Consider the following 12,192-nt stretch of genomic DNA (forward strand, 5'->3'; position numbering starts at 1 on the left):
CCACCAGCTCAAGACACATCTTTGCTGTGTGCTCAGTCCCCTGCTCTATTCTCTTTATACCCATGGCTGTGTAGCCAGTCACAACTCTAATGCCATCTTAAAATTTGCCGCCAACGTTACTGTCATTGGGTCCACTTGACCAGTCAGAGTGCTGGAGGGAGATCGATACTTCAGGAGAGGAAAGATGAGAGTCCATACGTGTAGGAAGGAACTACAGATGCTGGTATAAACCGACGATAGACACACAATACAGACTGAAGAAGTGTCTCGACCCAAAACGTCATCCATTCTTCTCATTCCAAAGATGCTGCCTGTCCTGCTGAGTTACTCTAGCATTTTATGTCTATTTGAGGGACCATACACCTGCCTTCGCTGGCGGGGCAGAGGTGGAGCGAGTCATCAACTTCAAGCTCCTGAGCTTGGACATCTCTGATGATCTTTCTTGGGCCCAGCACATTGGTGCAAATACAAAGAAAATGTCCACCGAGGTTTGATAATTATTTGGCGCCCAGCAAATATGCACGCCCAGCTATTAATTTTTTGATCCTCTCCACCTGTAAACAGGATTGTGGGTCCTCATCCTTCCCCTAGCAAAGTCCACAATCAGTTCCTTGGCTTTACTGATGTTGAGAGCCAGCTTGGTGTGCTGGCACCATTTGGTCAGGTAAAGTACAGGAAGTACAAAATATAGGAAGGAGATAGAGAGCTTCGTAATATGATATCAAGACAACAATCTCTCCCTCAATGTCTACAAGATGAAGGAGCTTATTGAGTTTAGGATGCATGGTGGAGTACATACCCCAATCAGCATCAATCAGCTGATGTGGAAATGTTGAGACCGTCAAGTTCCATCACATATCAACAACAATCTGCCCTGGACCAACCACATTGAAGCTACAGCCAAAAAAGCTTACCAACGTCTCGACCTCCTGAGACCAATAAGGAAGTTTGGCATGTACCAGCTTCTAAAATGCACCATAGAAAGCATACTATCCGATTACATCACAGCTTGGTTTGAGAACAACTCTGCCCAAGACCACGAGATATTGCAGAGACTTGTGGATGTAGCCTGCTCCTTCACACATACCCACTCTCCACCATTGACTCCATCTACATTTCATGCTGTCTCGGGAACGTAATCAAGGACCGTTTTCACCCGGTCATTCCCTCTTCTCCCTTCTTCTATCAGGTAGAAGGTATAGAAAGCTTGAAAGCACGTAGCACAAAACTTAGGAACAGCTTTATCTCTTCTATTCTCAGAATCTTCAAACATTTCTCCCATCAGCTTGGGTGTAGTACTGATTTTCCAATGCAGACATGGGACTATTTCCTCAGGTTGTGTAATGCTACAATGCTGCAAAACTATTTTCTGCACTCGGGTATTTTTCTTCCCATAGCTTTACCCGTGATATTTCTGTATGACTTAATTGTGTTCATGTTTACTTTTTCTCTGTATCTTGGCCCAATCTCTCCCTTAACGCCTTTTAGTCGTGGCAGCATCCTTGTGAATCTTCTCTCGATTCTTTCCAGCTTGATAACATATTTTCTAAAGCAGGGTAACCAAAACTGAACACTATCTTCCAAATGTAGCTTCATTTTGTTGTCTTGTCCAACTGTAAAATACCAACCCTACTTCTATACTCAATACGGTGCCTGATGAAGGCCAATATGCCGAAAGCCTTCTCGACCACCCTATCTCCCTGTGATACCACTTTCAAGGAAAGTACCTGTGTTCCTAGATCCCTCTTCTCTACAACACTCCCCCGGGCCGTGTGATTCACTGGGAAGGTCCTGCCCGGCTTTGACTTTCCAAAATGTATCACTTCAAAGCATCTGCATTAAATTCCATTCACCATTTCTCAGCCCACTTGCCCAACTGATCAAGATCTTGTTGTAATTTTGAATACCCATCCGCACAATACCACCTACACAGAGCTCCACCAGATTGAGGAAACTAAAGGCTTAGTGTTTTAAAGATCTCTAATATCAAATAATGCTGCAAACATTTTGACATGCATTCTTAAGTGACATGTTATTGTTTTCTGTGATGCATTGCAAATTATTACCATATCTGTGGTAAAGTGTGCATGAAAATGTGAGCCATTACATAGGACTTTATTATTGGTCAAAGACCTAATGCACTTTGAAGCCAAGGCTAGATATAATTCAATAAAGCTTCCTTAATGAACAATGATGAACGACTTGTAATTTTGAGGGAATTGGAAAATCTGGATCTCCCACACGCCAAACCATGCTGACCATCCCTTGGTTTCCTGGTCCTTCAAAATAGTCAAATGGAATTTAAACTAATCAGTCCCTGTCTAGCCAAATGCATCTATATCTTATCCCTTAGAATCCTCTCCACTAATCCACCTACCACCGATATTAGGTTCACTGTATAGTTCCCAGGGTTTTCCTTGCAGCCCTTCTTAAATAAAGGTACAACTTTAGCCACCCTCCAGTCTTCCGGCACCTCTCTGGCTTCTAATGATAATTTATATATTCCCTAATATGGACTCTCCTCTAGATATAGGTTTCAAGGGTTCAAGGTCAGTTTATTGTGGTCAAGAAGTTTATTGTGGTCAAGAAAATAGTAGTTGAACCACCCGCAGTCGGGGCGATCGAAGCCTCCGCGTTGGGCTGATCAAAGCTCCCATGTCGGAGCGATTGAAGGTCCCACATCGGGGTGGTCTAAGCACCTGCGGCTTGGAGCTCCCGAAGTCGGTCTCTGACCAGAAGTCTCAAGCTCTACGTTGTTAAAGTCCGCGGGCTCCCGCAATTGGAGCTCAGATGTCGATCCCTGGCAAAGGGATCACGGGTTCCACGATGGTAAGTCTGCAGGCTCCCACGGTAGAGCTCCCGAAGTCGGTCTCCAACAAAGGTCGCCAACTCCTTGATGTTAGGCCGCAGTGCGGACGGAGATACGACATGGTAACAATTGCATCTCCGTAGAGGTAGGAGATTAGAGAAAGATTCCCCCAAACCCCTCCCCACCCCACGTCCCACATAAACAAGCTAAGGAACACTAAAACATACATTTAGCACATACAGACAAATGACAAAAGAAAGAAGGGACAGACAAACTGTTGGCAAGGCAGCCATTGGACCATCCTCAATCAAATTTATGATACAAGCTTTGCTATAACTTAATAGGGTTCTGGTGAGACCACACATGGTGCTTTTGGTTTCATAATTTAAGAAAGGATATGCTTGCATTAGCAACATTTCACTGATTTGAATTCTGGAATGAAGGAGCTGTCTTATAAGGAAATGCAATGGTATTGGTTTATCATTGTCATGTATGAAAATACAATGGAAAAACTTCATGCGTACTATGCATGAGTATGTCAGGTAATGCAAACGAGAAAATGAAACAGAACAGAGTGCAGAATATACTATTCCAGCTGCAGAGAAAGTGCAGAAGTAGATTGGAAGATCGGGGAATTCACTCCTAGCTTCAGAAGTCTGATGGCAGCAAGAAAGAAACTTTTCTTGAATCAGGTGATATATCCTTTCAAGCTTTTGTACCATCTCCCCAACGGGGTAGAAGAGAGAATGATGGGAATGTGAGCGGTCCTTGATTATATTAGTTGCTTTCTCATGGTAGCATGGTATAGATGGAGTCAATGTGCAGAGGCTGATTTGGGTGATGGACGACACTGTGTTCACAACTCCTTGTGATTTTGGGCTGAACTGTTGCCATATCAAGCTGTGATGCAGCTGGTTTGGATGCTTTCTTTGGTGCATCTGTAGAAATTGGTTAATCATTGGAGACATCCTGAATTTCCTTCGCCTTAGGAAGTAGAGGTATAGGTGTGCTTTGTTGACCATAATGTCAATGTGCTTGGATGAGGACACATTATTGGTGATACTTGTATTTGGAAACCTGAAGCTCTCGACTATCTCCACTTCAGCACCATTGATATAGTCTGGGGAATGTATTCCATCCCGCTTCCCATCAATGACCAGCTCCTTCATTATGCTGACATTGAGACAGAGAGAGATTGTCGTCTTGCCACCATGTTGAGCAGATTGAACCTAATGGAGTTGAGAAGAATGAGAGGTCATGGAAGTATATCAGATTCTGGCGAGGTAGATACTGTAGGATATTGGAGGCATAGTTACACATTTAGAACAGAAATTAGGGAGAACTCTTTCTCAGAGAGCCAATGTGAAACAACACCAATTTTAGATCTCCTCACAAAGTGAAAAATCCTCATTATCTCGCCAAGTTCACTCAGAACCTTTCAAAGAACTCTCATTATTTAAACACAGCATCTTCCTTTTCTCTCTGCAGAAGGGTGAGCAAATGTGTTTGAGGATGTGAACTGTGATGTTTTATAAGAGTTGGAAACTCATAGAGGGTTTTCATTTTGCAGGGGACTGAACAGGAAGCATAAGGCATTCAGCCTGATTTGATGAATGCATACAGTGAAATGTTAGCAGAAGTAGGCTGTGTTGCATATTGAGAGAAAGCAATGCTCTTAATGGAATGGGTAGGAAGGAACTGCAGATGCTGGTTTAAACCGAAAATAGTCACAAAATACTGGAGTAACAGCGGGACAGGCAGCATCTCTGGAGAGAGGGATGGGTGATGTTTCAGGTCGAGACCCTTCTTCAGACCCTTCTTCTTCACTGAAGAAGGGTCCCGACAAACAGCTGGAATATTCTGCATTGACATAATCTTGCTTCCTTAAATGTATTTCAACTTGTTAATTTTAGATTTCCTCTATTCAGACAATGATTCCACTTCTCCCACTTAACCCTCCTTCTGAACCAACCTTTTTCCTTTTGCACTTACACCTCTTTTATTTTGCAAATCATTCATTTTTGCCTTCTGATCTTTCATAACCTTTACCCCATTACAAATGTTGTGGCTTGTCTCCCACCCTCGTCCTCCCCTTTAACATTCAGACCGTTCACCTTTAACATTTCCCAACTCTGACTGAAGGTCATAGATTTGAAACCTTTCCACTCTTGCTTTCTCCATAGTTGCTGCCAGATCTAAGTGTTTCCAATATTTTCTATTGTTATCTTGAAAGAATTCTGGCTTAATCTGTATAATCCTGCAATGTGCACTTAAAACCTATTACTTCAATTATGGTTTTGGACATTTAAACTGTTAATTGTTGCAACTGAATAATTATATGATACGTAATAAAGTAGATTAGTACTGAATTGTAAACTGAGAATTTAAGCCATTTCAAACAGTGTAAAATTAGGATTGTTAATCCTCGCTAGAATTCAGAAGATTGAGGGGGGATCTTATAGAAACTTATAAAATTCTTAAGGGGTTGGACAGGCTAGATGCAGGAAGATTGTTCCCGATGTTGGGTAAGTCCAGAACAAGGGGTCACAGTTTAAGGATAAGGGGGGAAATCTTTTAGGACCGAGATGAGAAAAACATTTTTCACAGAGAGTGGTGAATCTCTGGAATTTCTGCCACAGAAGGTAGTTGAGGCAAGTTCATTGACTATATTTAAGAGGGAGTTAGATGTGGCCCTTGTGGCTAAAGGGATCAGGGGGTATGGAGAGAAAGCAGGTACAGGATACTGAGTTGGATGATCAGCCATGATCATATTGAATGGCGGACTCGAAGGGCCTACTCCTGCACCTATTTTCTATGTTTCTATGTTAAATAAAGCGCAAATGTGCTTTCAAACCTGGTAACTAGGTTATTTGTCTTTTCCAGGTGGAGATGCTTGAGCGTAAATATGGAGGACGTTTCATAACGAGACATGCGGCTCGAACCATTCAGACAGCATTCCGCCAGTATCAAATGAACAAAAACTTTGAAAGACTGAGAAGTTCTATGTCTGAGAATCGCATGTCCAGACGCATTGTTTTGTCCAATATGAGAATGCAGTTTTCCTTTGAAGGACCTGAGAAAGTCCACAGCTCATTTTTTGAGGGGAAACAGATGTCTATGACTGATGATGCAGGAAAATTAGGAGCTATCGTTCAATCAGATTGTGAAGATCTCGGAGATTCAGCAGTGATGAAGTCTCCAGCTAATAACAACGATTTTGCAGATGCAATAACTGAGCTTGAGGATGCATTCTCAAGGCAAGTAAAATCACTTGCAGAATCAATTGATGACGCACTAAACTGCCGCACCTTGCACACTGATGATGGGCATCCTACTGAGCAGGCCAAACGTTATAAAGAAAATATGCAAAAGGATGAAGAGATGGACAGTATATCTTATGCTAAATCTCTTCATGAAGCTGAACGCAGAAAGTTGGATGACATGTCTGCGTCGTACAGTGATGTCACTCTGTATATAGATGAGGAAGAGCTTTCTCCTCCACTCCCGGTATCGTTACATTCTGTGGATAGGCCATCCAGCACAGAATCAGATTTACGTCTCCGTTCAATAAATTCTGCCCAGGAATACTGGTCCATGACCCACAGGGATGACAAACTGGACACGGATACAAGCTGCAGGAGCACCCCTTCCTTAGAGTGTCAGGAGGCGAGGCTTCGTATTGATCACCTCCCTTTGCTAACGATTGAGCCGCCCAGCGATAGTTCAGTGGATTTAAGTGACCGTTCAGAAAGAGGCTCGCTAAAGAGACAAAATGCCTACGAGCAAAATCCCAATAGCCAGCGTGGAAGTCCCAAACACATAACACACATATCACATTCAATACCCACTAGAATACACCATCGTGATGAAGAATCTGCTCGCCATCGACCACGTCAGATTGACAGCCATCTTGCTATAAACGGTTCAGCAAATCGACAAAGCAAATCAGAGTCTGACTTTTCCGATGGGGATAATGACAGTATCAATAGCACTTCCAATTCCAATGATACGATAAACTGCAGCTCAGAATCCTCATCCAGAGATAGTTTACGAGAACAAACTTTGAGCAAACAAACATATCACAAGGAAACACGAAACAGCTGGGATTCGCCTGCATTTAGCAATGATATCATAAGGAAACGCCACTACCGTATTGGTCTAAACCTCTTCAATAAGTATGTTGTTTTTACTTATCTTTCCATCTCACATTTTGCTCAAATTCTGATGTTGATCTGTGAAATTTAAAGCTGCCCCTTTATTGCTTTTTGATTGAGCAACGGGCCCATATTTGAAAGGGTATTTGTTAATTATAGTCTTGACTTAGGGAAGTGGAAAATGGTCATCTTGTGAGAAAAAGGAGAAAGGTGTGAATGCTTAGCTTTTCAAACTTAAACTTTCATGTATTTTTCTGATGTATTATCTTTAATACCTCCGAGTTTAAAATCAAACAATTTTAGGATGTTTCAAATAACAATTTCAAAATGATCAGAATGTGTGAATGAGTATCAAACAAATCCTATATTAAGCTTTATTCTTTCTCTTTGCCTTATTTAATATCATTTAATGAAATGTCCATAGTTATTGGAGACATTTTGGCCTATGAGGCTTTGCAGCTGCCAGAATCTTCAGTTATACAACAGGGTTTCTACTCCTGGCAACAATAATATGCAGGGGAGCCTCCTGTTATTTGTCCAGAGCCCCAGGAAATGTTAATCTCTCATAAGGTGTGGAATTTAGTTTAGTTTAGAGGTACAGCATGTAAACAGGCCCATCGGCCCACTAAATCCGCACTGACCAACAATCTCCTGTGCCCCAGTTTTATCCTACACACTACGGGCAATTTTACAGAACCTACAAACCTGCACCTCTTTGGAACGTGGGAGGAAACCGGAGCACCCGGAGAAAACCCACGCTATCACAGGGAGAACTTACGAACATCGCACAGATAGCATCCATAGTCAGGAGTGAACCCAGGTCTCTGGCGCTGTAAGGCATCAACACTACCACTGTGCCACTCTGCTGCCCTGCTGCCCTAAGCTACAGATTGGTGCATTTTCTATTAGGGTAGATCTTCTTAATAAAAAACTGTTCTCCTCTGGCTTTTACGTAGTTAGCAAGTCATGTCCTCCCAACACAGGGAAGGTTCTGTCTCTCAGTCAGTTGATTGCTGAACCCTGGACATTGGTGATCCACCATGGACAGTCCAACAGAGGAAGAAGCATCTTCCGCTGACTTCCCTGCACTAAACTGGATAAAATACTTGCTGAAAACCCCAGGTCAATTAATTCCAAGAATATTAACTGGCTACAGTCAGAAGATAGAATACAAACTAACTTTTTATGTTGAATTCACTTAAGTGTAACAGTATTTAGTATACTTGTTATTTTGTTCATTTTAAATTATTTGAAATCTATTTTTCAGTCTATATTTCATTTGTTTCCAATATTTAAAACAAAATCAAAGATATTAACAAACATTTTGGTTCAATTGACAGTTTTGGCAACTAGTACATTGTGTCTGAAGAAGGGTCTTGAACCCGAAACATCACCTCTTCCTTTTCTCCAGAGATGCTGTCTGACCCTTTGTGTTACTCCAGTTTTTTGTGTCTATTTCCAGTTTCAACCAGCATCTGCAGTTACCTCCTACACAGCAGTACACTTTGGGGACTTGGCCTTATCAGGAATTCTGCAATAGAGCCTTTTTTTACCCTACACCCTACCTTTGTAGTCATGTGGGAGCTACCTCCCCAGCGTAAGACTGAGCCTGGGCTCCACTCCAAGTAAGCTCCCTGTCCAGCAGAAGATCCAACTCAAAAAACCCTTGTGAATCTCCTTCCAACCCCTCGTGGACCTTTCTCTGGAAATCATAAACTTTCAGGAAGGTGACTTTTGTTTATGTTGAATTTTAAGGAATTATGGAGAATGATATGAGGGGCTCTTAATCAATACAATATAGAAATATAACCTTCCATTTGTAAAGCATCATATTTCTTTTTTTGGACACCCTTGATGAGTTGCAGTAAATTAAGAACTTTTGCAGTATCATCTTGCATATAACGCAGGAAATACCAACAACAGTGCACAGGATGCCAACAGAAGCAGCAAGCACAAAGTGTAACTCAGCGGTTCAGGCAGCATCAGGGAAGGGAATGGACTGGTGACATTTCAGGTCGGGACTTTACTTTATGAGATGCTGCAGTTTGATGAAGATGATGTAGTAGGCGAGAAATTAAATCACACTGGCATTGCCACTGAAATAATGTAAATATGTCCGTTTCTTCCAGGGTATATTATCTGCAAGATATTGTGTATATGTGCAACACGATTCCCCTAACTCGATTTTGTTGCGTGCAATAATCATTTGTCATTTTACGTGCATAAGCTCCCATTGTGAAAGGACATCTCGGGCAGCAATTTTCTATCAACGACCTTGCATCTCTGTCCCCTAGTTTTTAAATTTTCTACAAACGGAAATGGATCCATCTTATTCAATGTCTAAGCTAATCAGATTTAATTTGTGATCCCCATACTTGCAAACCTCTCTATTAGAATTCTGCAGTTCTGACAATATCCTGATGTGTTCAGTGGATTTAAGTGACCGTTCAGAAAGAGGCTCGCTAAAGAGACAAAATGACATAACCAGAACCTTGCCCAGTTCTGCAAGTTGGTAGTCTAGTCTTTTTAATTGTTACACCATAAGTACTTTGTTCTTAAGGTCAAGCAATACCACAAGCAGTAAAAGTAAATATCATGCAAACATTCTTAAAATCATTAACTATCTTTCACATTATCTTCAGGAATCATTCCAAGTTGACTCTAAGATTGCTCTGCCAATCTACATTGTTCAGTATGCAATTATTTATTGTGTATTTTATGTCTAGTTTGGCCTACATCAATTTGATCTTCTCTGGACTGGATTCTGTTTGCCGTCTTACACGTGCCGCTCATAATTACATGGATAACTTTCCTCTCTGACAATTTGGCTATCATCTCCATATGACTTAATATAATATATTTAAGTTCAGAAAGGCATTGCCTGCATATCAGAGAATACTCCATCATTGATGGAACCACAATAGTAGCTGAGCTAAGGCAGTCTCACAAGTAATGCTGGACTAGACTATTTTCATGCTACTCCGGCCTTGGCCAAGGCCTACATTGTTTTCCACTGGTATAGGCACACTTCATTGCTGGTAGTAACGTTAAATACTTGTTGCATGTCATCAATTGATATTGTTTCCACGTGTCAAGGTTTCAATGTATTGACACAGTATGAGCAGGGGCCACAATTCAGGTTGTGGAGAAGTGAGAGGAGTCAAAAGAGAACTTGTGAGGACAAGTTCCACCAGGCGGAGGAGAGTGTTAGTGGAGGGGAACTGCTCGGGTTGTGTCAGTTCTTGCTGGTGGGGAATGGAGGTCATTTAAATTTATTGAAGATTTGGAGGGCATGCGTAGTTTCCTGAATGTAGGTCGGAAGGGACCTCTCCCACGTTGTGTCTTTTTTTATAAATCATCATTTGCAATTCCTAGTGTCTGCAGGAAAAGCAATGTTTACAAGGGTTCCGACCCAAGGGGAGCTTTATTGTACATTTCCCTCCAGTTTCAGCATCAGACGTTACCCAACAATATCCCTAAATTGGGCCTGCCTATTTAAAACAAAATGTTTTTTATCATTTACACTCATTTAAAAGGATTAGAACAAAGATGGACACAAAATGCTGGAGTAAGTCAGCAACTCTGGAGAGAAGGAATGGGATTTATGGATTTTTGGAGACAGTAAAACTGGGCTATGCAGGGCTGGTGAACGATAAGGTTGGGGGCTGTGGAGGGAAAACAGACGGAAGTGATAAAATCAGAAATAATCTGCGAAGATTAGAAACTCACCTGCATGTTCACAGACTGCAGCTGTGACCTGAGCATAACATAACTCAGCGGGTCAGGCAGCATCTATGGAGGGAATGCATATTCTCTACACATATGCTGCCTGGCCCGTTGAAGTACTTGAGCACTTTTGCTTGAAATTCCAGCATCTGCAGTTTCTTGTGTCCCTGTGACATGAGCATACTGGGCAACACTGGTAAAGTGATGGTTTTGTTTCAGGCCCATGGGTTGCTGTGGCAATGAGAGATACCAGGTGAGAATTAAAGATATAAATAGATTTAGGTAGTGGGTAATTGAGAGGGGAAATGTTTGAGTTAGAGAGAAACTCAAAAATGTGCTGGTGGAGATGGAGTAGTCTGCAAAGCTACATCCTGCATAGCAATTAATGAAGGCCACAGATTGCTGCACTCAGATAGCAAAGGCAGTCTGGGTGCAAAAGTGAATTCATTAGCATTAATATTGGAGAGCTAGCGAAGATAAAGACTTAGCAGAGACTCGCTGATTCATGTATGGTTCCTGACTCCCTACATGATGTACTTTAGTCAACTAAAAGGTAGCAATGAAATTGACCTCTTGATCCAGTGTCTACTCAGTAAATCATGAGCCAGTTTTGATTTCAAAAATCCAGACTGATGTTCCAGTGCACCACTGGTACAGTATGCAATAATCCGTGGCCCCTCTGCATTTTCGGTTAGACATGACAGATCCCATGTCACCATTTAGGTGAAGGGTTGGGTAGTTCACCACTGTCCTAGACAATATGTATCAACAAGGCTGAAAATGAAACAAATTTGATTGTACATATTACAGTTTTAGAAAGCAAGGTGCGTGTACATTTCTTGACAGGTTTCAACAGGGATGAAAATTTAGAAGTGTTACATTGCCTGTAGAGTTGTTTAAGAAAGAACTGCAGATGCTGGAAAAATCGAAGGTGGACAAAAATGCTGGAGAAACTCAGCGGGTGAGGCAGCATCTATGGAGCAAAGGAATAGGTGACGTTTCAGGTCGAGACCCTTCTTCAGACTGATGTGGGGGTGGAGGGAGGGCGGAAAGAAGAAAGGAAGAGGCGGTGACAGTAGGCTGTGGGGGAGCTGGGAAGGGGAGGGGAAGGAGAGAGAAAGCAAGGACTACCTGAAATTGGAGAAGTCAATGTTCATACCGCTGGGGTGTAAACTACCCATGTGAAATATGAGGTGCTGCTCCTCCAATTTGCGGTGGGACTCACTCTGGCCATGGAGGAGGTGTCAACTGCTCTACATCGGTGAGACCAAGCGCAGGCTTGGCGATCGCTTCGCCCAGCACCTCCGCTCAGTTCACATTAACCAACCTGATCCCTTTATTATGTTATTTATCTATTTATTTATTTATTTATTTGTTTGTTTGTTTGTTTGTTTGTTTATTTGGTGTTCCTCAATCTGTGAATGCCATGATAATTCCATGATAATTTCACTTTGTGTTCACAAATGATGAACTAGCGGAAATAGGTTTTCACTATCCTCTCAA

At 41.9% G+C, this 12,192-nt stretch overlaps 1 protein-coding gene across 6 annotated transcripts in view; it reads left to right on the top strand.

Annotated features, from left to right (window-relative positions):
• Nucleotides 1-12,192, top strand: part of iqsec1b (IQ motif and Sec7 domain ArfGEF 1b) — a 434,251-nt gene that overhangs the window by 376,754 nt on the left and 45,305 nt on the right. For all 6 annotated transcript variants that reach the window (XM_055648194.1, XM_055648198.1, XM_055648197.1 and 3 more), the window contains one exon: nt 5,693-6,984. In XM_055648194.1, coding sequence (XP_055504169.1) covers nt 5,693-6,984 — 1,292 coding nt within the window. The remainder of the gene's footprint in view (nt 1-5,692; nt 6,985-12,192) is intronic.

This window comes from Leucoraja erinacea, chromosome 16 (assembly GCF_028641065.1).
Source record: "Leucoraja erinacea ecotype New England chromosome 16, Leri_hhj_1, whole genome shotgun sequence".
NCBI classification, from domain to species: Eukaryota; Metazoa; Chordata; class Chondrichthyes; order Rajiformes; family Rajidae; genus Leucoraja; species Leucoraja erinaceus.